The sequence below is a fragment of the Aulonocara stuartgranti genome (genome assembly GCF_965226115.1).
Source record: "Aulonocara stuartgranti genome assembly, chromosome: 11".
Lineage (NCBI taxonomy): Eukaryota > Metazoa > Chordata > Actinopteri > Cichliformes > Cichlidae > Aulonocara > Aulonocara stuartgranti.
In genome coordinates this window covers 14,964,018-14,990,825 of record NC_138947.1, presented here as the reverse complement: position 1 = coordinate 14,990,825, position 26,808 = coordinate 14,964,018, and the positions used below count along the sequence as shown (strand labels likewise).

The following is a 26,808-nucleotide window of genomic DNA, read 5'->3' as shown; positions in this document are numbered from 1 at the left end:
ACCATTGGACTTGCGCTCCCCTGGAGACCCAGCTCAATAGTGTTTTTTTGTTCTCTTTCTTGTCTTTTTAGGAGTTGTATATTATGGGATGTATACTGCTACTGCTTGAGTATTATGGTCTGTCAGGGAGTGGGGGGGGGTGTCACCATGACAACGGGGTTGCTAAGGGGGCTGGGACTGCCAGTGGAGAGGGGAAGGAGTGTGAGTGCATGCAGTGAGCATGGTGCGTGTGGAAGTGTGCGTGCGGGCGCGCGCGTGGTGGTGGAGGGGTGGGGGGTGGGGACAGGCTTGAGTATTATGGTCTGTCCGTTGCGAGGTAACTATGCAGAGTCCTGTGTGAGTGTGGGAGGGGGGGGAGATTATTATGGGATGTCTGCCCCCTTTGTGTGTTTGTGAGGATGTTAGCTAAGCGCTGCCTGTAAGGGCTGGGGAGAGAGCGAAGAGGGGGACGGAGCAGCGTGTTTTGGGGTCGTTGACGGCTCGTTTTTTGAATTTCCCTCATCACCCGTTTAGTCGGGCTTAATGAATGAACCTTGCCACACAAACAGGCTGATTTGTGGCAATTCTCGCACCGACAGAGAGAGAGGAAGAGGGGAGGGGGGGAGAGCACACCTCGAGCCGGGACTACAAGCACACTACTGTAAGTTTCTAATGTTAGGAGATTGGCTTCGTAATGCTTCAACTTTGCTCTCATACAACGCTTTAACTCAACAGTCCGATTTCACGGTGTGCATTTGAAGTGACCACGGATGCCACGCTGAAGTTCATTGTAAAAATATACCTGGAAATCAACAGCCGATAAATGTCACAGATAATGAAGTTATCCAACTTGTTTGAGCAGGCAGGTGGACAATTAGATGCTGTGTAAATAATAGGAAACGGGCAAGGCTTAGCTACCCTCCGATGCCATTTATTGCTATTATTATTATATATATTTTTCTCTCCAGCACCCACCACCACCACCACTACCCCCTCCCTTCCTGGACACCCCCGGTTCATTCTCCACCAGTCCCACGTCATTTTCCCTCCTCCCTCGCCGACCGAGGAGCAAGGTTTAGGAGGGATTAATTCGACCAGCAAGAAATAAAATTAAAACGCAGGGGAAAATGTCGTGCAGCGAGGATGAGAGGGAAGACTTTGGGACCGCGGACGAGCACTCACTAATTCACGGTAAGCTCGCCTGTTATTTATTTATTTTTTTTTAGCCTCCGAAGAAGAAGGTCCATCTCCGTAACTTGAGCTCGCCTTCAACGCGATGCTAATGTTAGCTTCAGCTAGCCGTGAGTAGTCTGCCCGGGCCGTCCGTCACTCGCCATGATAGATTAGTTAGCTAACTTGGCAAGCAAGTGTTTAGAGTTTCTCCTTTTCCTCTTCGGCCCCCTTCTTCTTTCGCGGGTCCCTCCGCGAGCGTGGGCGTGAGCTGTCAAAGTTTCAAACACAGAAAACGGACAAGTTTCAACCTGCGCTTTTGTGGCTTTCGCCTTGTGTGTGTCTGCGTGCGTGCACGGACGTGTGCCAGTGCGCGGTCTCCTGTTTTCTCCCTTCGGCCTGCAGCGGTGGTGCTCCTGTCCGTGTGTGTGTGTGTGTGTGTGCGTGTGCATGCACTGTGTCTCTAATGAAAGCGTGTCGCCGGCAGATGAGGACGAGCCGGAGGATGCTGTGTCTGACGTAGAAGAGGTACCAAAGTCCAAGAAGAAGAAGAAAGCCAAGAAGAGCAGCCGAGAGAATAGGAGCAGCAAGCGGCAGAGACCGATCCGAGAGGTGAGTTGCACAAAGTTTAAGCCTGTGACTGAGGGAATCCTCTTTTCTTTTCATTTTTTTAAAGATTGTGACAGATTTGTCTCTGTAAACATTTCTGTCAGCACAACAGATGCTGTTCTGCTTTTGATTTTACTGCACATGCATAAAACAACCAAAAGTAATTCTTTCTGCGAAGTTGTGAAAAAACCTGCATGGATGTAGGGTGTATTTAATACAAAATAGTGTCGATTTTATTTGGAAAAAGTTGACAAGATTCAATAGGAAAGTGCAGCCTAGGTTTAAATAAAGTAGTAAAGTATAATCGCTTGGTAAAATGCAATATGGAAAACAAAATAGCTAAATAAGGCACTCAAAGAAAGGATTTAAGTTTTAATAGGAAAATTAATTAACATACAGGAGCTGAACAAGTAAAAATCTAAACAAAATCAACTTAACTATAGGTGGATGTGTTGCAAACAGTGATTTCATGAGATGGGAAACCAAGACCCAAATACCCTGAAATAAGGGTGTAGCACTTTTATTATAAATTTAAGCAGTTGTGGAGACAGAGTCAGAGAGGCAAGGCTGAAATGGTTAGGATAAGTGCAGAGGAGGGATAGTGAATGTATTGGGAAAAGGATGTTAAAGATGGAGATGGCAGGCAGGAGAAAAAGAGTAAGACCTCAGAGAAGATTCATGGATGCAGTAAAGGAGGGTTTGTTGTGACAGAGGAGGGTAATAGGGAGGGATAGGGTGAGATGGAGGCAGGTGATCCACTGTAGTGGCCCTTAAAGAGAGCAGCTGAACGAAGAAGAGGTCAAATCAATTAATGTATAATGAACCAATTACTAGCAAATGTATAATTTTCCATAGGCCAGGTCAGTGCATTTAAAACACATTGTCTACAATATATATTTAATTACCACTCACATAAAACGGGGAAAACAAATATTAAAATCAGGAAATATTTAGCATTTTTGCTGAAAAATAAATAAAAAGACCCGTTCTGTGTCAACTGAACAATAGATGAAGCAACTGACTGTTTTTGCTTCTTCTGAAATTAGTGATGAGTCATATGTTGACCATAGCAGCGCTGTGAATGACAGCCCAGTGTCTTTTCATTCCCCAAGCCTAATAGAGTGCCAGGACCTTTACAAGAAACAAGACAAAGAAAGATGTAATTTTAGCGTCTAATTTCTGTGTTATACATAAAACCCAGCAGTGTGGTTCTTTATCTTACAGGAGTTGCCAGTCAGCTCCCCAGAGCACCTGCTTGGAGTGGAGGCAGCAGAGAGGGATGCTGATGAGGGAGGTATGCGGTCAGAGAGTGAAGGAAGTGATTATGCACCAGGGAGGAAAAAGAAGAAACGGTCCAGCTCCGCCAAAGACAAGAAGAAGGGAGGTGCGGCGGCAGAGAAAGGAGGCTCGTCCAGCTCAAAGAGCAAACGTAAAGAACCAGAGCCAGAAGATGATGAGGACGATGACGATGATTGCCAGGTAGAGTTTAATTCAGGCCCTCATGCAGACTTTGTTTACTTACTGCAGGGCTGACGTGTGACATTAACCTTCCTCGTTGTCCTTTTCGACTCTCTCCTCCCACCTCAGCCGAAAAGCTCCACCCAGCTGCTGGAAGCCTGGGGTATGAAAGACATTGACCACGTCTTTACTCAGGAAGACTACAGCTCCCTCACCAACTACAAGGCCTTCAGTCAGTTTGTCAGGTGAAGACACCCTCATCATTATTAGGCTTTGACAGTAAAGTCTGCATCTACTCTGTGACTACAGATTTGTGCATAAATATTTATGTAACAGTATAAAAGTTTTGCCCACTTTGTGTTTTTAGGCCATTAATTGCAGCTAAGAACCCCAAAATTGCTGTGTCCAAGATGATGACTTTAATGATGGCCAAGTGGCGTGAATTCAGTACAAACAACCCTCTGAAGGTATTAAATATTGAGGCCTTTTGTTCTTCTGTTATACTATACACTTCTAGAGAGCAGAGGTTCTCACTGTGTGCTTTTGTGTCCCCGCAGGGTTGTGCCACTGCTAATGCAGCCCTGGCAGCTGCCAATGTGGCGACAGCTGTGGAGAACATGGTGGTGGCAGGGACAGAGAGCGGGGCAGATACCGCTCCTGCTACATTGACTCCACCTGTTTCAACTCCTGCTGCTGCTCCAGCGCCTACTGCACCCCCAGCAGCCCCAGCACCTCCTCTCCGCAAGGCCAAGACCAAAGAGGGCAAAGGTAAAATAGGACAGAGTTTATGACTTTATGAAGTGTATACAGAATTAAGATTTTGGCTGTTTTAAATAAATTTATATCTTCTCTTCTCTTGAGGTCCCAATGCTCGTAGGAGGTCGAAGCCCACATCTAAGCCTCCACCGAAACCAAAACCTAAGAAGGTGGCTCCACTCAAAATTAAACTTGGAGGCCTCAACAGCAAGAGGAAGCGCTCCTCTGTGAGTTATTAAAATTGGCACACAGTGACTTTATTTCTGCATATTTAATCACTGGGATCCAAATACTGATGATGTGATGAAATGAAACAAGGTACTCATATCAATCTTTTCCCTTCGCTTGTTGATTTCATTAGAGCGATGAGGACGAACCTGATGTTGACAGCGACTTTGATGATGGGAGCTTCTCAGTGTCAGATGGCTCCAGCCGCAGCAGTCGTCCTAAGAAGAAGCCCAAAAGTGCAAAGAAAAAGAAAAAAGGTTGGAAACATACTGAAATAAAAGTGTGATATTATATCAGCATTTCCATGAAGAAAAGAAATGTGTGTAATGTAGGTGGCTTGTTTAACAAGAGCAAAGTCAAGGCTGAAGTGAAGGCTGATACCTATTTTTTCCTGCTACTTTTCTGTCTTTTCTCAGTCGAGACAGAAGATGGTGACGGCTATGAGACAGACCACCAGGATTACTGTGAGGTGTGTCAGCAGGGAGGAGAGATCATTTTGTGTGACACCTGTCCGAGGGCTTATCACATGGTCTGTCTGGACCCTGACATGGAGAAGGCACCTGAGGGCAAGTGGAGCTGCCCGCACTGTGTGAGTACTGGAACCCTGAATCCTCTGAGAGATGTGCACGGCAGACTGTTAGAGCAAATGCGCCTGATTTTCAAAGTTTGAATCAGGAGGGCAAAAATTGCATGAAACATGGATGTTAAAATATTTTGTGTGGAAGTTGCACTGGCAGCAGGGTTGACTGTAGTGTTCTCCATTTCTCTTTGTCCCTTTCTCCCCCCACCCCAACAACCATTTTGCTCATGTTCCCGTCAATCCTCTCCTGCTCCCCACCACACATCTCACCCATCCTCCATTTCCTCTTCTCGGCCCTCCCCTGCCTGCCTCCCTCCCTTCCTCTGACTGCTCCACACGCACGCAATGCACACCACCCTCCCTCCCCACCCCTCGGCGCTCTTCAATCCCCCCCACGCATACACACACCCCTCCCTTTTTTTCTTTCACTTCGTTCCGCATACCTTCCCTGCCTGTCTGCCCTCACCCCCCAACCCCCCTTCCTCTTCCCCCGCGTGCACACCTCCTCCTTCTGTCTGTAATTCTGCCACCAGGAGAAGGAGGGAATCCAGTGGGAAGCCAGGGATGATCTGTCCGAGGCCGAAGGTGAGGACGATGACGACAGGAGGGATGAAGGGATGGAGGAGGAAGACGACCACCACATTGAGTTCTGCCGTGTGTGTAAGGACGGGGGAGAGCTGCTTTGCTGTGACACCTGCCCCTCCTCCTACCACATCCACTGCCTCAACCCTCCTCTCCCCGAGATCCCCAATGGAGAATGGATCTGCCCCCGCTGCAAGGTGAGCACTGAGCACTGGTGCATACGAGACTGCGCGTGCTCACGTGGGCGTGCATGTGGATTACAAATTCCAAGTTGCACTGGAGATAAAGAGCCTTTTCTCTTGATGTGCATAAGTTTACCTGCAGCATTTTAGATAACAATTTCCTCTGCCATCCACACTTTCTCACAGTGTCCACCGATGAAGGGAAAAGTGCAGAAGGTTTTAACATGGCGCTGGGGAGAAGCACCAGCCCCTATGCCCGTACCCCGGCCTGCTGATCTGCCTGCTGATGCTCCTGACCCACCACCTCTGGCAGGCCGTAGAGAGAGGGAGTTCTTTGTCAAGTGGTGCAACATGTCGTACTGGCACTGCTCCTGGGTGCAGGAGCTACAGGTACTACCATTGCATCCACCTGTAGATGAGAATGAGGTTTTATTTTTTCCTTTTTGTAACATACTCAGCACATGACACCCCCTTGTTTACTCTCGCCCAGTTGGAGCTGAACTGCCAAGTGATGTTCCGCAACTACCAAAGGAAGACTGACATGGATGAACCGCCGCCTGCTGACTTTGGAGGCGAGGGTGACGATGACAAAAGCACGAAGAGGAAGAACAAAGATCCACTCTTTGTCCACATGGAGGAGGAGTTTAGCCGCTATGGAGTTAAGATGGAGTGGCTGATGATCCACCGCGTCCTTAACCACAGGTAGGATACAAATGAAACAAGAACACTAAGCAGGTTTCGAAGCAAGAAACAATAAAAGTAAGTTAACAAAGTAAATACAGTTTGCTGAGTGGAGACCTCAAACTGAATTAGCATTGCTGTTTTAATGCATGCATATCATTTGTATTCTGTATGCTTTGTGTGTGTGGAGTGTCAGGAAGGAGTTCAGTTCAAAGTAAAACATTAATGTTTAATGAACATTATTCTATAAATACAGCATCACTGTGCACATAAGGTGAAGACGACAGCCGCTCTCGTGCTATACAGTGGGGCAAAAAAGTATTTAGTCAGCCACCGATTGTGCAAGTTCCCCCACCTAAAATGATGACAGAGGTCAGTAATTTGCACCAGAGGTACACTTCAACTGTGAGAGACAGAATGTGAAAAAAAAAATCCATGAATCCACATGGTAGGATTTGTAAAGGATTTATTCGTAAATTAGGGTGGAAAATAAGTATTTGGTCACCTCAAACAAGGAAAATCTCTGGCTCTCACAGACCTGTAACTTCTTCTGTAAGAAGCTTTTCTGTCCCCCACTCGTTACCTGTATGAATGGCACCTGTTTGAACTCATCATCTGTATAAAAGACACCTGTCCACAGCCTCAAACAGTCAGACTCCAAACTCCGCCATGGCCAAGACCAAAGAGCTTTCGAAGGACACCAGGAAAAGTATTGTAGACCTGCACCAGACTGGGAAGAGTGAATCTACAATAGGCAAGCAGCTTGGTGTGAAAAAATCAACTGTGGGAGCAATCATCAGAAAATGGAAGACATACAAGACCACTGATAATCTCCCTCGATCTGGGGCTCCACGCAAGATCTCATCCCGTGGGGTCAAAATGATCATGAGAACGGTGAGCAAAGATCCCAGAACCACACGGGGGGACCTGGTGAATGACCTGCAGAGAGCGGGGACCAAAGTAACAAAGGTCACCATCAGTAACACACTACAACGGCAGGGAATCAAATCCCGCAGTGCCAGACGTGTTCCGCTGCTGAAGCCAGTGCATGTCCAGGCCCGTCTGAAGTTTGCCAGAGAGCACATGGATGATACAGCAGAGGATTGGGAGAATGTCATGTGGTCAGATGAAACCAAAGTAGAACTTTTTGGTATAAACTCAACTCGTCGTGTTTGGAGGAAGAAGAATACTGAGTTGCATCCCAAGAACACCATACCTACTGTGAAGCATGGGGGTGGAAACATCATGCTATGGGGCTGTTTTTCTGCCAAGGGGACAGGACGACTGATCCGTGTTAAGGACAGAATGAATGGGGCCATGTATCGTGAGATTTTGAGCCAAAACCTCCTTCCATCAGTGAGAACTTTGAAGATGAAACGAGGCTGGGTCTTCCAACATGACAATGATCCAAAACACACCGCCCGGGCAACAAAGGAGTGGCTCCGTAAGAAGCATTTGAAAGTCCTGGAGTGGCCTAGCCAGTCTCCAGACCTCAACCCCATAGAAAATCTGTGGCGGGAGTTGAAAGTCCGTGTTGCTCGGCGACAGCCCCAAAACATCACTGCTCTCGAGAAGATCTGCATGGAGGAATGGGCCAAAATACCAGCTACTGTGTGTGCAAACCTGGTAAAGACCTATAGTAAACGTTTGACCTCTGTTATTGCCAACAAAGGTTATGTTACAAAGTATTGAGTTGTATTTTTGTTATTGACCAAATACTTATTTTCCACCCTGATTTACAAATAAATTCTTTACAAATCCTACCATGTGGATTCATGGATTTTTTTTTCACATTCTGTCTCTCACAGTTGAAGTGTACCTCTGGTGCAAATTACTGACCTCTGTCATCATTTTAAGTGGGGGAACTTGCACAATCGGTGGCTGACTAAATACTTTTTTGCCCCACTGTATGTGCATGCATAGCATGGACTCAGAGTAGAACACAATGCCTTTCTCATTTGTTTTTTCTCATGCTGTGTACGGCCTTTGTCTACTTGTGATAACAAACCACAATGACAACACAGTGCACAGTGTCGATTCACAGTGCACAGTTGCTTATGCTTGTGCAGGAGTAATGCTGAATGTTTGTCACTAGGTGTTTGGTTGTTTCTTTGTGGTTATTTTGTCAATAAAGGGTTAGGGTGACAAAGTATCCAAGTTTGGAGTAGTAAGAGGAAATATAAGAGGAAGAGTGAATGAGAGGGATCGATTCCACATATTGAAGTATCTTGAAGCCAGTAATGTCACCTTGTAAAAGAAACACTTTAACAGAAGCATTTAGGTATACCATTTTATCACAACAGAATATCTTCTGTCTGTTTTATCCTGATAGTGTTGATAAAAAGAATAATGTGCATTACCTGATCAAGTGGAGAGATCTGCCATATGATCAGTCCACCTGGGAGAGTGAAGACATGGACATTCCAGAGTATGACCCCTACAAACAGACTTACTGGAATCACAGGTATGCAGTAGTGTACTAAGTGTCAGAAGCTGTTTGCTCAGGTTGTGCAAGGACTGTTGATATCTTAAAGTAGGGTAAGATCAAATAATTGTAAAATTAATTCTACTCCTTTTCTAGGACGTAAATTAGGTGCCATATAGAGATATTTGTGGCAGTTTGATGTCTTTTTTTTCCTGTTTACATTAAAAAACAGTGAATAAATTAGTCAGTCTTACCTTTTTTTTTCCCTACTCTGTGTATCAGAGAGTTGATGATGGGTGAGGAAGGCAGACCTGGCAAGAAGCTGAAAAAGACAGTCAAAGTGAAGAAGGCAGAGCGACCGCCTGCTAATCCAGTTGTAGATGTACGTGCACCAAAATACAACCTTTTTCTTAAATTGCTTTATTCTGATGGATTATTGATGACCGTGTAAAAGCTCGCTCCTCAGATCGGGTCAGCAATTTTATTTTTTCCTTTCCAGCCCACCATCAAGTTTGACCGTCAGCCTGACTATCTGGACAGCACAGGAGGAACTCTGCATCCCTACCAGCTGGAAGGTTTGAACTGGCTCAGGTTTTCTTGGGCTCAAGCCACTGACACAATCCTGGCTGACGAGATGGGTTTGGGCAAGACCGTTCAGACAGCTGTCTTCCTCTACTCATTGTACAAGGAGGTAAGGGGCTGTTTATTTTATAAATATGAATGCATTAAGCTTGTTTTAACAGTTAAAAGTACAACACAGTACCTGATAATATTTGATTTATAAGGCTAATGCTGTACTGTTTTATCTTTAGTAAGACTTGTATATGCTAACTGACGCTGTTTTGTCCAGTCTGCCCTCCCCTGTCAGTCAGTGTTAGTGGTTGGGGTTGCAGACATGTGACACACAGTAACTCTGCCCATTAAAGGGGATGAATTCCAAGTAAGGAGCTCGATCCTAAAGGCAGGGCAAGACAAATGCAGTTGTGTAATTTATCTGATATTAAATTATGAATCATCTTTGCATGTTAATGTATTCTAACTCTGTTCTCCATTGGTACAGGGTCACTCCAAAGGCCCCTTCCTTGTCAGCGCTCCTCTGTCCACCATCATTAACTGGGAGAGGGAGTTTGAGATGTGGGCTCCTGACATGTATGTGGTCACCTATATAGGGGATAAAGACAGCAGGGCTGTTATTAGAGAGAATGAGTTCTCCTTTGAGGGAAACGCCATCAGAGGAGGAAAAAAGGCGTCCAAGATGAAGGTAAGTAAAAAAAAACAAACTGTTATTTCAGAGTGTAGTGGCTTTGAAGTACAGTGGAACCCCGACTTATGAAATTAATTCGTTCCCGAGGGTCTTTCGTAAGTCGAAACTTTTCGTAAGTCGAAGCACCCATCACGCCTTTTGAGTGAACGATAGGTTAATTGCTAACTGCAACAACAATACATTGTTCAAGTGGAACAGCGAAGTGCAAGTACGAAAGCCAAGGGGGTTGTCACATGATTCGGAAGGCATTGTGGGCATTGTAGGCATTCTGGGATCAGCCAGTCAGAGCCAGCTTTAGTTGCAGCACTTGCAGCTGTAATATTTGTAATCGTTTCCACTTATTTCCCAGTTTTGCAGCTTAACTAAAAAGCACTTTTTTCTGCATATTACAGAAAGACTCACCAGTCAAGTTCCATGTTCTGCTGACATCCTATGAATTGATCACCATTGACCAGGCTGTGCTGGGCTCCATTGAATGGGCATGTCTGGTTGTAGATGAGGCACACAGACTGAAGAACAACCAGTCCAAGGTAACAACAAAGGCTTTTTTTCTTTTCTTTTTCTTTTACAAAAACCAAAGTATGTTGGTGACCCTTCATCACTGGACACACAATGCTGGACATAACAGTTTAGTGGTGTAATTTTCTTGGCTCCAGTGCCCAGGTTTGTACTGTATGTTTTCTGTCTTTCTCTCAGTTCTTCAGAGTGTTGAACAACTACCCGCTGCAACACAAGCTGCTGCTTACAGGCACTCCACTTCAGAACAACCTGGAGGAGCTCTTCCATTTGCTGAACTTTTTAACCCCAGAGAGATTCAAGTCAGTACCTGCACACAGCGCAGGGCTACAGCAGATGTAGCTGTACTGCAGATACAGTGATGACATCCACTGTGATTCATGTGGCTTTTTAATTTTTTTTTTCATGCAGTAATCTCGAAGGGTTTCTGGAAGAGTTTGCGGACATCGCAAAAGAGGACCAGATCAAGAAGCTCCATGACATGCTGGGACCACACATGCTCAGGAGGCTGAAGGCTGATGTATTTAAACACATGCCTTCAAAGACCGAGCTCATTGTTCGAGTGGAGCTGAGCTCCATGCAAAAGTAAGCAATAAAAAACTTTGCAGTAGCTGCAAATATATGTTTGGAAAAATGAAAAAAGGAAGTTTTTCTTTCCCACTGTCGCCAAGTGCTTGCTCATAAAGGCTCATTGATTGTTGGAGTTTTCTCTGTATTGTTGTAGGGTCTTTACCTTACAATATAAAGCACCTTGAGGTGACAGTTGTTAATTTGGCAGTATATAAATAAAATTAAAATTAATTGAATTAAACATGCCATAGTTTCAAATAATGTGCCCAGAGTATGGCAGAGTTATACCTGTGAGCCTGAAGCTCAGACTTCAAACAGCTCAGACAGTTTTTCTGCTGTCGACAGTGAAAGGGGATATTCCTAATGTTGTGGTCAAAGAAAAGACAAAGCAAAGTTTCCCCTTGTGCTGGTCACAGATTCTGTCTGATGGTTTTGGAAACCCACAAATATTTGCTATGAGTTGGAGGAGAAGGAGTAAATGTAATAAATACTACTGATAGCTGCAATTAGATTGACAGTAACATGTATTCTTTGCAATGTGGAAACAATCCATAGTCTTTGCATAAAACCTTGTATGGAATTGTGCAACAGGCTTGGTTTTTGATTTGAACACATCATAAGATGGTCTCCTCTTAGGCACTAAGCTCAACTCGACATTCATAACTGTCTTCTGTTTGCAAGCGGCAGTCAGTCAGAAGGTGGTTCGGAGGGAAGCTTAAACTGTTTGTTTCATGTAGAGGTTAAAATGAGGGCTTGCAGCAATGCCCAGTATAAGATAGATGAATATTATTTTCAACTGTGAATAATACAAACTTCATATAGAACCATTTGCAGCAACATGAGCATAACATGTCACCCTTGAAGCTTTAATCCTGCTCATGTTTTCCTTTGTTTTATCTTTGCAGTCTATTTTTTCACGCTTCTTTTACTTCTCTTTTTGTACTTCAGGAAATACTACAAGTTCATTTTAACACGTAACTTTGAGGCCCTGAACACTCGTGGAGGAGGAAATCAAGTATCTCTGCTCAATGTTGTGATGGACCTCAAAAAGTGCTGTAACCACCCCTACCTCTTTCCAGCAGCTGCCAATGTATGTTTTTTTATACATTTAGTTTAATTTAGTTTTTTCGTGTTTCTTTTAAACTTGTTTAAGACATCACTTCCTTAATTTCAGGAAGCGCCAAAACTTCCAAATGGCATGTATGAAGGCACTGCCCTGACCAAGTCTTCAGGGAAACTGATGCTGCTCCAGAAGATGATGAGACGGCTGAAAGAAGGAGGCCACAGGGTTTTGGTTTTCTCCCAGATGACTAAAATGCTCGACTTGCTAGAGGACTTCCTGGAGAACGAGGGTTACAAATATGAGAGGATTGATGGAGGAGTCACTGGCAACTTGAGACAGGAGGCCATTGATCGCTTTAATGGTGAGGCGTGTTTAGCTATTTGTCAGTTTTGCCTCTCAGGACAGCAGAGTTCATGTCTGTTTTTCTAATTTTAATTTTGCTCCTCTTTCCAACAGCTCCTGGTGCTCAGCAGTTTGCCTTCCTCCTCTCTACCAGAGCTGGTGGTTTGGGCATTAACCTCGCTTCTGCTGATACTGTTATTATCTATGACTCCGACTGGAATCCCCACAATGACATCCAGGTATGCAAACCACATGACTAACCTCACATCTGCGCCAGTGTGAGCGTTTATTTTGAGGGGTGATTATGCTGTGTTTCATGTGTGCTTCACAGGCCTTCAGCAGAGCTCATCGTATTGGCCAGAACAGGAAAGTGATGATTTATCGCTTTGTTACCAAAGCGTCTGTGGAGGAGAGGATAACACAGGTCTGTGAAAATTAACACCACTTTAGCAAATGTGTTGAATTGCAATGATCACATATTGACTGGTAGCTTGACCTCCACCTTCTTGCTTCCACCAGGTGGCAAAGAAGAAGATGATGCTCACCCACCTGGTGGTGCGACCCGGCCTCGGATCTAAGATGGGCTCCATGTCCAAGCAGGAGCTTGATGACATCCTCAAGTTTGGAACTGAAGAACTGTTTAAAGATGAAATTGGAGATGGTGAGTCAGTGTTGAGCCTCTGACAGATGGCGCGCGCACACACACACACACACACACACACACACACACACACACACACACTGTCCGCTTAGTTTGGTGAGTGGGGCTGATATTAATTTTAGCACTGGGAGCCTCTTTCTCTGTATGTCTGGTTAATCTATCCTATAGTTATGTTGTATCTGCAAAGCCATCTGAAAGCCTACAGAGTCACCTGATGTGATGTACCTGTTCAGTACTCCTGTGCATCTACAGCTATGTTTTCACTGCAGCTTTGAAATTGATCAGTGAGAGAATAACAATGAGCCCCTCAATAGGAATAATAATCATAGGATCGATAAAAGGACTAACAAATGTCAGCAAATTCCTGGAGGATTGCTGAAACTATCCGATTAGACGTAATGGGAATGTGCAAAGAAGTGGAAAAAGTTAAATATGTTTGCCCTTGAAAAAAAACCAGACACAACACAGAGCAAGGACTGAGGAGGGGAAAAAGTCACAGCATTTTATTTAGTTCTGCCGGCTGGCACCGCATATAAGAAGCCGAGACATGACCACAGGTAACTGTCACATAATACTCCACACACAAGCATATATACCAGCATCAATATTGGCCACTTGCGTAGGTTAAGTCATAGAATCTACAGAGATTCACCACAGAAATCTAAATTAGGCCATAGCGTCCACACTGCAGAATGTGGTTTATGCATTGCTCCAGTTGAGTGGTTATATGTCAGTTTACTCTTCAGCTCACAGCTGTTTCATTTTCTAGATCAAGATAGTGCAGAACTTTGCTGGTTTGCAGGTCTCTTATCTGTTATTTTCCACAGTACTTGTTTAAAACTTCCTGTCAGAGATGGGGGTGGGGAGTGGGGTTGATTGGCTTATACAAAAAAATATGAATGACTAGTTTAAACAACTATCCCTGGTGCAGAGTAGTGAAAGCAGCAAAGTTTTATTGGTTAATTATCCAGTCGACTGGTTCTGCGCATCACTAGTTGCATTGTGTGTAAAAGCAAAGAGAAAGAGGTGGAATTATGACTTCTCCACTGGGATGCCAGAGATGTTTTGAGCATTAAATTCAAATTTCTCTTCCTCCTATCCTTCCTTCTTTTTCCACTTATTCTACTTTCAGGGGACAACAAGGAGGATGACAGCAGTGTGATCCACTACGATGATCAGGCAATTGATCGTTTGCTTGACAGGAACCAGGATGCCACAGACGACACTGAGCTCCAGAGCATGAACGAATACCTCAGCTCGTTCAAAGTGGCACAGTATGTGGTGAAAGATGAAGATGATGAGGTACAGTATTAGCATGGCTACAATGTGCGTATATGAGCATATCACTTTACCTATCGGGCTTTAGTTTTTTGTCATTTTTAGAGCATCTTTAGTAGTCAAACTCCAAGTCTACGCACGAACAAACAGTCTTTATGTGCACTGTATTAAAAAAAAATGTTTTAAAGGAGGAGGAGGTGGAAAGGGAGGTGATCAAGCAGGAGGAAAGTGTTGATCCAGACTACTGGGAGAAGCTGCTTCGGCACCACTACGAGCAACAGCAGGAGGATCTCGCCCGCAATTTGGGCAAAGGCAAAAGAACTCGAAAGCCAGTCAACTACAATGATGGCTCCCAGGAGGACCGAGGTATAAGACAGGGTACAGAACAATATATAATGCAACCTCTTCTTGTGCGTGTGTGGAGTGCAGTACCAGTGGTGGATTTGTGTTTGTGTGGTGTTGATGTGGTGGTAATATAGTAGCAGCGACAGTGAGATTATGGCATGAAGTTTTGTTTTAGTTTGTGCTCGGGTGTAGAAATGTGGTAGTTGATGTTATTTTTAAATGTTTAGACCAGTTTAAAATCGATTTTTTCAGAAGGATAAGGCCTCTCACTAAGCCAGAAATGTGTCGCCTTCCTTTAGGAGATACGTTCACACAAAATAGGTGGATAGACGGACTCACATTGTAGGTAGTTAAGGCCCCTTTTCTAGATGTAATTTGCTCGGACTAGAAAATGGCACAAAGGGAATATTTTTGCAGTACAGCCGTTGGTTTAGCATTAAAACAGTAGGGGGCAGCAGCAGATTGGGCTGGATGCACAGGCAGAGCGTGCGATAGGGCACAGCAAACAACACAACAGCCATTTTCACTCATGTGCTGATAAACATTTCTTAGACGTCACTCAGCTGAGCTGTGTGTGATCGCCCATTAAGTGGAGATTAACCTGCCAGCTCCTGAGTGTAGTCTGTATGATGTCTGATTGCACAGACATGAGAAAATGCATCTGTCACGGACTGTTTGCTTTTTATTCTCCTCATCCATCCGACCAATTTAACCGCAGGGTCCTGGGAGTTGGACTGGAGCCTGTCCCAGCTCTCATAAGAAGAGAGATGGAGTGCAGTCTATCGAAGGGAGATTCTGCTCATAGGGTCAACTTTTTTCTGCAACCTTTATCATTAATTTCCTGTGTGGGGAAAAACAGGCCTCCACTGGTTTTGAACTGACCTCTTTTCTTTTTTTCTGAGTGTAAACGCAGTGTAGACATAGAGGGGGAAGGGGAGATCATGCACATGACTCAGGTCTGCAAAATCTTGATGTTATAGTTTTACATCTTGAAACTTGCAGAAAAACATGCAAACATTAATAAGAGGAGGAAATCAATTATCAGTTGCCTGTATTCCATTCATTCAGTGCTTATTTGCTCTCAAACATTATTCCATTCAGTGAACTCCATTGTCAGAGATCATATATGACAGACAGGGACATTATTAGCTGGAAACAACAAGCCATGGCAATTGTAATAAGTGCAGCTTTCAACAAGGTTCTGTTCAAATATGTTAAGTTTTAATATTAATTATATATATAAAAAAAGTCCATACTATTCATGTAGATTTTGGAGGTCCAGGAAAAGCAATAACATGAACGTGTATTAGGATTTGTTGATAAAATCACCAAAGCTACAGTCCTCTCCCGAACCCTTCTGCTTCACATTTTAAGACCTTATTTTGGGAGAGTGACAATTCTGAAGAAACAAACCTCAAACTGCAAAACACAGAAGCAGTTGAACTAGTTTTGTTTTAATGATCTGTTTTTTTTCCTGTCTCAGCCCCCAAATAAACCAAAACCCAAAGCTGTTAGAGCCACAGTAGGCTTTTCACTTGCATATAGCTGTGTAAACATTAACAACATCAGTGAAGGATCTTTTCTTTTTGTTTATTGCAGCAGTCAAAGCTAATCAGTGGCAGTAATCTAGTAGTTCAAATGCAGTTTTAACACGGTAACTCCCCCTACTGGTTGAACTCTTACTAACCTGTGATTAAACCTCTGAAAGGAGTTACTTTTATTGTGTACTCGTATGTGTACTTTTATCTCGTTGTTGATCAGTTAGATTCAGACCTGGTGGGGAAGAGTTTTGTCCTTTTTGGTATTTTCTCCTCGCTCATCTCATCATTTCTCTGTGGTCTCTTTAGACTGGCAGGAGGATCAGTCTGATAACCAGTCCGATTACTCGGTGGCCTCAGAGGAGGGCGATGAGGACTTTGATGAACGGACTGAAGGTAAGTTGGTTACAACCGTTGGAGATCTTTCACACTGGGACGTCTGTGCTCTGAGGAGTTTGGCATTAGTCATAAAGATGGAGTTGAGTGAAGTTATTGATCATAACAAGCTGACATGGAGGCGGAGGTTCCTGTTCAGATTATTAACCGATGATAAGAAGTCTTTCCACATCTGAGATACATAATTCACTAACATCCTTCCAACACCCCCGCAGATGTTTATTCAGATTCAGACGAGAGCTATGATATCCTCCTCGACAACCTCAACAACAACTGCCGAAAAAGGAAATGTGACTGCATCATCTGCGTTGAGCGTAGAGAGGCAAAGCAAGGCAGAAAGAAAAAGGAAAGGAAAAAGCATAAGAGAAGGAAACAGGGAAAGAAAATTAAGATCAATGGTTTCCCAGTCCTTTAATCTGCTTTGCAGATTAAATTGTTTGTGTTTATATTAATTGTTTATATAACTGTTCACTTTTATTTATTAAATTTGTATCCGTTAATAAACATGTTGTAAAAAATTTATTTTCCAATTAAAAGGTGCTATAAGGTGTGCATTTATATACCAGTTGTATTTTTCTTACTGTAACTGGAGTTTTATTAAATGATGTGTACTGCCAGATTGCTTTCAGTAGTAAATTTTCTGAAAGCGTTGCGCTTCAAGAAACGTTTATTGTAAAGTGTGGAGAGAGGGCCAGCTTCAGCAGGATCAGAGTGAGCCAATGAGCCGTAAGTGGAAAGTTTAGGATGATAAGTGCACACACGATCATGCATCATGCAAAATTTACTGTTCAACTTTTCGTCCTCATGGCTTCGGTGGAGTTGGCGCTGACTTTCAGGCCTTCAGACAGACTAACTAACCGTGCTTCTTTGCTCATAGCCAATGCCCGCAGGCCAAACCGCAAAGGGCTGAGGAACGACCGGGACAAGCCTCTACCCCCACTGTTGGCCAGGGTTGGTGGGAACATCGAGGTGAGTTTTTGGTTCCTTCCACGAGACAAGAGTGAATGTGCAAGGGAAAAAAATTAACTGCACAGTGGTGGAGGAGTCACATCTTTCTGTTGTCTTTCTATTAAGCTTTTCTTTTACATTTTGACCTCTTACCTGTCAGGTGCTGGGATTCAACGCACGGCAGAGGAAGGCTTTCTTAAATGCAGTGATGCGTTATGGGATGCCTCCCCAAGATGCCTTTACTAACCAGTGGCTGGTCAGAGACCTACGAGGAAAGTCAGAGAAAGAATTCAAGTGAGTCTGATGGGTGTTTTTTATAATTTTCCTACTGTTATGGGTGCAGTCTAATATCAAGGTAAAGTGCTTTTTTTTGTTTTTTTTGTTATGAACCTAATTTTTAGTATCAATCATCTGCTCAAATTTGTAAACTTGTCTACACAGTTAAAGGTTTAAGCTGTTCCGTTAATGACAGTTTTATAAATTGGCCAACTGTCTAAAGTAATTATTGTTAAAACTGGTAACTGAGCCATTAGAACGTGAAGTCTCTTAGTACTAAATACTAGCAGGATAGTTACATTCAGCTTAATTAGCATGTTGTCTCTCTGCAATATAAAATACACCTGGCTCAAATTTATTCAGTATGTCATGCTTTCTTTGCAGGGCCTATGTGTCTCTGTTCATGCGTCACCTTTGTGAGCCGGGGGCCGACGGAGCCGAGACGTTTGCTGACGGCGTCCCTCGGGAGGGTCTGTCAAGACAGCACGTGCTCACTCGCATCGGTGTGATGTCACTCATACGGAAAAAGGTACGGTTCAACAGCTCCAGTAGAAATGGTAAAAATAGTGTCGCCCTGCTTGAGAATGTGGTCTAAATTATCCAAACTCTTAATCATTGAGTCACATGTTGTTTAACAGGTGCAGGAGTTTGAACATGTGAATGGTCAGTGGTCGATGCCCTGGATGGCCGAGTTGGAGGAAAACAAAAGAGCCGCAGCTTTGGCTGCAGGAGAAGACCCAAAGACTCCTTCCACAGGGACTCCTGCAGACACACAGCCCAACACTCCTGTGCCGGGTAAACACACACACTATTTGCACTCACTACTGAGCTTTTTAAACAAATGTTAACATTTTTTTAGACTCAGTACACGATGCATGCATTATAATTAGACTCTGTTTCTGACACTCTGACTACATGTTGTAAGAAGGGGACACTCGTGACGATGAAACACATTGTCATTTCCTCTGAGCTGTAACCTCATCACCACATACTTCACCTTAGTTTTGAACCAGATGTAATGTGAATTCTATGTTTAAGACTCAACTAACCCTGAAATAACTGTTTGATGTGTAAGAGATATTTTCGTGTTTTGCCCTCAGAAGTAATTATTCAATCAGGTTTGTTTTGACCCCCAGAGATTTTCCAGATTTGCTCCCTCTTGTGGATGCATTTGGAAAGACTACAATGAATAAGTTATAGGCCAAGAAACACACACTTGTTAAGATTAAATGTTAAATAGGAATCCTAATTAGTTGTATACATAACAGATTAAAGCACTCCCCCCATATCTGTAATATCATGTGCTTTCTGTTTTCAGAGGATTTGTCTAAGTCAGAGGACAAGGAAGACACGAAGAAGGAGGGAGAGGATGGCAAAGCTGCTAAGAAGGCAGATGATCCAGAGGTAAATTCTGCTCTCAACTTCTGCTTTCACTTCAGCTATTGCACAGTTTGAAGATATATCTCCTTTTATTTTGTCCATCTCTTGCCTAGATTATTGAAATCCCAGATGAGTCTGAAAAATCCCCCGTTCTGGACAAGAAAGAGGAAGCAGACTCTGCTGCAGAGAAGGAGGACAGAGAGAAGGAGACAGATGGAGTTGAAGGGAAAGAGAAAGAAGCTGAAGACCTGAGCAAAGAGAAAGAGGAGAAGTCTGTGGAGAAGGACGCTTCTGCCGACATCAAGGGTGAAGGTTCAGAGAGCAAGACTGATTTAGTGGAGGGCAGGTCTAGAGGTGAGGCACACGATGATTGTAACATCTGTTTTTAACAGTACAAAAAGCTTTTAAGGCCTTTTAGTCTGCAAAATATCCATTTTTATTCTGGTTTTCTCTTGAAAGTCCTGCTTACTCACATTTAAAGGGACAGTACAGGACCATTGGAGGTCACTTTTAAGCTTCGTCTCAGTTGTGGTCCATTGTCAGTTTCATAGTCTCACTCCACTTAAATAACGTTACAAAATGAAAAAGATTTGATCCATGTTTTGCAGAATTGACATTTTGTCTCAGTACCTTGTTGTTTACTATTAAACAGGTTGCTCTTGAAAATGAGACCTCGTGAGATTTACCTGTATAAATAAAGGTAAAATAAAAATTGGACATCCAGAATGTTCACATGTTCATGGGTGTATACAGACTACACTTAGATGTCAGGTGAATCTGAAACATAAAAATTGCCTTAATGAAGAACTTCAATAAAAAATAAGCCGAGCAGAATGTGCACTGTTATGGGGCAAAGGGAAAAATCCCACCTTACTTCTCCATGTGACCGTCTCTTGATAGAAAACATGGATGGTGATGTTCATGTGATCAATAATGGGAATGTACTAACAGCATAAATGCCATTAAAAGGAAAGAGCAGGATGTGTCTGCTGCAGATACGTAGGTCTTTGGAAGTGCAGGGGGAGCTCCTTAAGACCTTTTATGACACTGATGGCATTGGGCTGGGGCAGCAGTATCTCTGCTGGTAACAAAAAGAAACTGAACAAGCAGATCGAGACCCCCAGCTCTGTTCTGTGATGTCCTCTTAAAGCAGTGGAGGTAGTGAGCCACAGGAGAATGGTGTGGCTAAGCTGTCGTCCCTGTTAGAGATCACCTCCCACCCCATGCAGACCACCCTGAAAGCACTGAGCAGCTCCGTCAGTGACAGGCTGGCCACACCTACAAAGTATGAAGGGGAGATTTAGGAGGTTGTTCCTTCGACAGTGAAGAACAGCAGCAGACCACATTTAAAAATACACATGTGTATACATATATGCACACACTGGTTCTATTATATCGTAATCTGCAATAGTTACAATGAAACTGCACAATGCTTTCTTTACTCTCTGTCCTGATATCAACGTTCAACGACTACACCACGCAAGATCCCATTTTGCTGCTGAAAGGTGTGTGTGTGTGTATGTGTATGTGTATGTATATATATATATATATATATATATATATATATATATATACTCGTCAATCTCTAGCTGTGAGAGCAGTCCCTTCTGACCGAGTGCTCAGTGAATACCTCAGGCAGCAGAAACCCAAGAAAGAGGAGGGAGACGAGGAACCATCATGGAAGGACAGGCCCCTGCACGGTATGTACCACCGGCAGATAGAGGAGGTGGCTGATATCCAGAAATCCTACCAGTGGCTGGACAAAGCTGGACTGAAAGACAGCACAGAGGCACTAATCATGGCAGCACAAGAACAAGCTCTGAGTACAAGATCCATAGAGGCTGGGGTCTATCACACCAGGCAAGACCCCAGGTGCAGGCTGTGTAAAGATGCCCCAGAGACAATCCAGCACATAACAGCAGGGTGCAAGATGCTAGCAGGCAAGGCATACATGGAACGCCATAACCAAGTGGCCGGCATAGTGTACAGGAACATCTGTGCCGAGTATAACCTGGAAGTCCCGAGGTCAAAATGGGAGATGCCCCCAAGGGTGGTGGAGAATGACCGAGCTAAGATCCTGTGGGACTTCCAGATACAGACGGACAAAATGGTGGTGGCTAACCAACCGGACATAGTGGTGGTAGACAAACAGAAGCAGACGGCCGTAGTGATCGATGTAGCGGTTCCGAATGACAGCAATATCAGGAAGAAGGAACACGAGAAGCTGGAGAAATACCAAGGGCTCAGAGAAGAGCTCGAGAGGATGTGGAGGGTGAAGGTAACGGTGGTCCCCGTGGTAATCGGAGCACTAGGTGCGGTGACTCCCAAGCTAGGCGAGTGGCTCCAGCAGATCCCGGGAACAACATCGGAGATCTCTGTCCAGAAGAGCGCAGTCCTGGGAACAGCTAAGATACTGCGCAGGACCCTCAAGCTCCCAGGCCTCTGGTAGAGGACCCGAGCTTGAAGGATAAACCGCCCGCAGGGGCGTGCTGGGTGTGTGTATGTATGTGTGTGTGTGTGTATATATATATATATATATATATATATATATATATATATATATATATATATATATATATATATATATATATATATATATATATATATATATATATATATACCTACGTATGTATATGTGTGTGTATATGTGGGTACAACCATATGCACACATATATTGTTAAAGGTAATGCTGAATCTAACTTTTCCTGCTCTCTTGGTTTTGCAGCTGTAATAACGTGAATTTCCCCATCTTATATCATCTTATCTTGTCTTAAACCACGTACAGTATTCTCTGGTTTCTTTCTCACCTTCTCAGTCTTTAACTTTATTTCTCTTCTTTTAGCTGATGAAGGCAAAGATGAGAAAATGGAAGCTGCAGAGGAGAAAAAAGGTTAGCTCTGAGTCAAACACCTACACTCTGTCTTACATTTGAAGCACAGATGACAGCACTGGAACAAACCTTCTCTGCTATTTTTGACCTTTTAAGCTTGAGCTGCGCATTAAAATGTATACTATACAAGATTTCAACTCCTCAGCTGATGAATTCTGGGCCCTTTATTACACATGGATTTTGTTCACACAGCTTTAAGATGTTTAATTTGAATTTTTTTCTTTTTTAGAACAAAAAGAGGAGAAGGACAGTGTGAAACCAGACGAGTCTGGCAAACTGCAGAATGGAGAGAACGCCAAAGACGGAGGAACAGCTGCACCTGTGGTTAATGTCAGTGAAGAGAAGAAGAAAGCCACCAAGCAGAGGTTCATGTTCAACATCGCTGACGGAGGATTCACAGGTGGACACACATGCAGCCGTTCACACTTCTTTCTCTTCTCTTTTCTTCTGTTTCGTTTCTGCCTGTTTTGACCTTCCTGTCTTGCTTTCCAGAGCTTCACTCTCTGTGGCAGAATGAGGAGAGAGCAGCTACCGTCACCAAGAAGACCTTTGAGATTTGGCACCGCCGCCATGACTACTGGCTGCTTGCTGGCATCATACAGTATCCTTTCAGACGGACAATATCTTTAACACACTGTTCTTCAGTCTTCATAGGTGCATAAAGTTGTTGCAGGTTTATAAACAGGGTGACCAAATATCATTTCACATTTACAGACTGTAAATTTCACACTCATATTAAGTGAACTGATCACATTAGAGCACAGCTGTCATTAAGCAGCAGGCCGTTTCAGGCAGACCACAGAATTGAATAAAGAGAGGATTTAGCTAATATTGATCCATTAAGATGTGCCTGGATTTATCTCGATATCAATTCTATAAAGTGGTTTGAGTGGTTTCGACCAGTAGCAGCCTCTAGAGCTGAAAAATCAATACACAAGTTCCAAAAATTGGTCAGTGTCTTTAGAGCTACATAGTTGCAGCCTGCTACAGAAACACATAATGCTTTCTTTTGGTTTAAATGTAGGAGCTTAGTTGCTTAAAATGACAAGTGTGCCGGTGTAGACTCTGTAGCTGATAGCTAACTTTAACTGAACTGGACTTCTCCATGTTTGTGCTGTTAATGCCTTTTGGAGCATTTTAGTTAAATTATCTGACAAATAAAATGACTTACCTGTGCTACTATTCTATTTGATCATACAGTTAGCATAGATTTCTTTCACTGGATTGTCCAACTATAGTCACTTATGTCTAAAAAAAAACAAAAAAAACAAAAAAAAGCTTACATGGTGATGTCCAGAAACCAGTGTGTGATTTGAGGCGTTCATCTTCTGGAAATAGCTCTGCTATTAATTGAATGAAGGACAGTGATGCATGTTTAAAGTCTTTCCACCCAAATTGTTACCCTGTTCTAAATGGCATTGACCATCCAGACACACCTGTGTTGTTATTCTTGACTTTGGCGTCTCTCAGACACGGCTACGCTCGGTGGCAGGATGTGCAGAACGACGTGAGGTTTGCCATCCTCAATGAGCCCTTCAAAGGGGAGATGAGCAGAGGCAACTTCCTAGAGATCAAGAACAAGTTTCTGGCCCGCAGGTTCAAGGTGAAACGAGTACACGGTTATCCTTTGAGTTCTCTGTGTGAATGTTTGTCTGCGTGTCATATCTCACTGAGCACGTCTGGTCCACCTGCGTTTCCTGTACAGTTACTCGAGCAGGCGCTCGTGATCGAAGAGCAGCTGCGCAGGGCGGCCTACCTGAACATGACAGAGGACCCGGCTCACCCCTCCATGGCCCTAAACACACGTTTCAGTGAGGTGGAGTGTCTCGCCGAGTCCCACCAGCATCTCAGCAAAGAGTCAATGTCTGGAAACAAGCCTGCCAATGCAGTGCTGCATAAAGGTGAGACACGTTACAAATCAGAAAAGTAAAGCGAAAGTTCTCACTGACTTAAAATCTATATCTGCAACACTGAGAAGTCTCGTGATTAAAACAGTGGGACTGTCAAGGGACATTATTCTGCACATGGTTTCCTTTTACCAAGTAACTGCAGAGTCAGCTGCTTGCAGGTGCTTCTTCACCAAAATGACAGTATATGCACATAATGACATGCGTAATTGCAGCTGCCTAGACAACAGTGAACTCACAGTAATTATCCTTCTAATGAAAAGTGTCTCAGTTATAGCAGCAGTAGTTTTCTCCCTCTGTGCCGGCGTTGGGCCAGGGGCTGTTTAACACTAAGACTACTTTTATTAAATAGCATGAAACAATAATGTGACATATTTTATATTTATTAAAAAAAAGACCTTGTGGAGCTGATAAAGCATGTGAGTTTAGTGAAAACAGTAATGTTTAAAGATCATTCGAATAGTGAATGAATGATGAAGAATTTATTTTTTTTCACAATCCAGTGGTGATGAAATGGTGAAAGTAATGTTTTTTTTCTTGTGTTTTGCTTTTGATGCTCTTTTCTGAAATGCCTTTTCTATATTTTTCAATTCTCTGACTATGTTATTTTGAAAAACTGCAGCACAACGATGAGAATAATTGCCTTTACATGTCAGGGTCATGGTGTTTTGAGTTGTTTGACAGTAGACAACTTCAGCTACACACGTTTAAAAACAAAGGAGTGAGCATTGGAAATTTTTGAAGGCAGACATATTGGATATTCTTCAATGCTTTAAAAGTTCTGCTTCAGTTACTTCAGTTACCACAGTACGTTTTCTGAATGAGAAAAGGGCTGTGTAGGTAATGCATTTCAATCTTTAGTAAATATTTGTCCAAAAACTCCATTATATTCCATCATATTTTAACTCATCACCAGTATTCTGTTTCACTTTACGTAAACAGACATTTCCGCCATAAACAAAAATTAGCACTGTCCATTAACACTGTTTAAAGGTGTCTAGAGGTAAACTGTCTCAAATTCAGGAAAAAGAGCCTTTTAAACTCACAACTATGGATTCAATGCATCTGTAATGGGCCTGGAACGAGATGAGACACTTTTGCCTCCAAGCTTGATTTCACACAGAGCTCAATCTGGGAAATGTGTAAGGTTTATATTTGTCATTATTTTATGAGTGTTGGTGAAATGTTACAAATGGTACTGAAGGAGAGATACTGTGTAACTCTTGTGCTCCATATTTAATTCAGTTCAATTCCATTTTATTTATACAGCGCCAATTCACAACAGTAGTCTCCTCAAGGCGCTTTATATTGTAAGGTAGACCCTACAATAATACATACGGAGAAAAACCCAACAATCATACGTGGGAAGGAAAAACTCCCTTTTAACAGGAAGATTCCTGTTAAAGTTTTACAAACCCATCCTTACTGTTTTCTGTCCTCTGCTGCTTTTTGGGATGCCACACTGTTAATTTCAACCAAAAACCAAAATTTGGCTGCTCACCCCTGTTATGCCGATTTCTGTGCTGCATTTCTAGTTCTCAAACAGCTCGAGGAACTGCTGAGCGACATGAAGGCCGACGTCACCCGTCTCCCAGCTACCATCGCCAGGATACCCCCCGTGGCCGTGCGGCTACAAATGTCCGAGAGGAATATCCTCAGCCGATTGGCCAGCCGGGGCCCCGAGGTCACCGCTCAGAACCAATCACAGACCGCACAGCAGATGCAGGTGCCGCGCTGACCAATCCCAGCGCACATTTCACACTCCCCAAACGAGGCCAGTCGCACACACCTCACCGCCATGTAGCAGAATTCTTCCCCCTCAGCCACCATGTACAGCAGTCAGGTTAGTACTTCTTCCTCTGCACCCACAACCCATCTCCGGACTCAGAAGAGCATCAGCTGTGCTGCTGGACTTTATTTTGAAAAGACTGGGACTGTAGATGTAGGGCGGAAGCGAATGTAAGAATCAGTTCTCTTTCTTTGCGGCAGACTAGATACAGATGTCTTTCTTCTCCACTGGGAATCAGATTGAACCCCTCTGTCCTGAACACTGAACTGACCTGTCCTTCCAGCAGGATCTAACATGTGTGTGTAACTATATGTATAATGAAGCAGAAGAAGCTTAGACCGGAGGGAAAGCAGCATGTTTGGAGTATACTGGTGCTTTGTGGTAACTTTTGGATTATTCCAGACTTCAAGGGATTTTATTGTGCTTGTTTTCACCTTTAGGAAATTGTGAAATTTTTGTTTGTATGTTTTTTTTAGAAGTCATTTAACTCTAATGTCCTCATCTGTATGTGTGTGCAGAGTGAAGGTGTGTGTGTTTTCTTGTATGCATGTGTGTGTTAAACAGGGCATAGTGGCGTGCATCTCTACTGCAGAATGCCTCGACACTGAGAGGGTGTTCCTGTCACTTTTGTATCAGTCAGTCAGATCTGTTACCTCTTCTTCCGTCCTTCTCAAACTCTTGCCTGGTCCAACTGGTGACCCAGTCGGGGATCAACTCTTTGTGCTCACAAACCCAAACAGCACCTTGACATTCCTAACTGCACCACAGATTTGCTTCATGGGAAGTCTCCTGTAATACAAACTCGCAATAGCTCCCCAGCTTTTTAGGTACATGGGATGGTGTTGAGGTTGATGGCAATCTTAAATTAATTTAATTTCTTACTGTCTATTGTTATGTTGTTTTCCATTATTGAATATTATTATTATGGTTACCACCCTGTTGTTTTTATCATTGCTGTTTGTTTTTATGGACTACAATAAAAAAAAAAAAAACTC

At 43.4% G+C, this 26,808-nt stretch overlaps 1 protein-coding gene across 4 annotated transcripts in view; it reads left to right on the top strand.

Moving 5' to 3' along the window:
- Positions 1-26,808, top strand: part of chd4b (chromodomain helicase DNA binding protein 4b) — a 27,002-nt gene extending 194 nt beyond the window's left edge. The window contains exons 1-41 of one of the 4 annotated variants that reach the window (XM_082550773.1): positions 293-640; positions 715-841; positions 948-1,170; positions 1,637-1,761; positions 2,983-3,237; positions 3,346-3,461; positions 3,584-3,683; positions 3,774-3,984; positions 4,078-4,199; positions 4,334-4,457; positions 4,617-4,789; positions 5,314-5,559; positions 5,731-5,934; positions 6,035-6,246; positions 8,558-8,689; positions 8,933-9,032; positions 9,150-9,341; positions 9,711-9,911; positions 10,307-10,444; positions 10,611-10,732; positions 10,842-11,015; positions 11,949-12,090; positions 12,175-12,424; positions 12,520-12,644; positions 12,737-12,829; positions 12,925-13,066; positions 14,199-14,368; positions 14,533-14,722; positions 16,537-16,623; positions 17,501-17,592; positions 17,732-17,865; positions 18,232-18,376; positions 18,486-18,642; positions 19,166-19,251; positions 19,341-19,581; positions 22,070-22,117; positions 22,347-22,517; positions 22,610-22,718; positions 23,588-23,720; positions 23,823-24,018; positions 25,560-26,808. In XM_082550773.1, coding sequence (XP_082406899.1) covers positions 1,107-1,170; positions 1,637-1,761; positions 2,983-3,237; positions 3,346-3,461; positions 3,584-3,683; positions 3,774-3,984; positions 4,078-4,199; positions 4,334-4,457; positions 4,617-4,789; positions 5,314-5,559; positions 5,731-5,934; positions 6,035-6,246; positions 8,558-8,689; positions 8,933-9,032; positions 9,150-9,341; positions 9,711-9,911; positions 10,307-10,444; positions 10,611-10,732; positions 10,842-11,015; positions 11,949-12,090; positions 12,175-12,424; positions 12,520-12,644; positions 12,737-12,829; positions 12,925-13,066; positions 14,199-14,368; positions 14,533-14,722; positions 16,537-16,623; positions 17,501-17,592; positions 17,732-17,865; positions 18,232-18,376; positions 18,486-18,642; positions 19,166-19,251; positions 19,341-19,581; positions 22,070-22,117; positions 22,347-22,517; positions 22,610-22,718; positions 23,588-23,720; positions 23,823-24,018; positions 25,560-25,762 — 5,925 coding nt within the window. In that variant the 5' untranslated portion in view covers positions 293-640; positions 715-841; positions 948-1,106 and the 3' untranslated portion in view covers positions 25,763-26,808. Of the gene's footprint in view, positions 1-292; positions 641-714; positions 842-947; positions 1,171-1,636; positions 1,762-2,982; positions 3,238-3,345; positions 3,462-3,583; positions 3,684-3,773; positions 3,985-4,077; positions 4,200-4,333; positions 4,458-4,616; positions 4,790-5,313; positions 5,560-5,730; positions 5,935-6,034; positions 6,247-8,557; positions 8,690-8,932; positions 9,033-9,149; positions 9,342-9,710; positions 9,912-10,306; positions 10,445-10,610; positions 10,733-10,841; positions 11,016-11,948; positions 12,091-12,174; positions 12,425-12,519; positions 12,645-12,736; positions 12,830-12,924; positions 13,067-14,198; positions 14,369-14,532; positions 14,723-16,536; positions 16,624-17,500; positions 17,593-17,731; positions 17,866-18,231; positions 18,377-18,485; positions 18,643-19,165; positions 19,252-19,340; positions 19,582-22,069; positions 22,118-22,346; positions 22,518-22,609; positions 22,719-23,587; positions 23,721-23,822; positions 24,019-25,559 lie in introns of those variants that run through there. The other 3 variants (XM_082550775.1, XM_082550772.1, XM_082550774.1) reach the window with 3 other exon arrangements.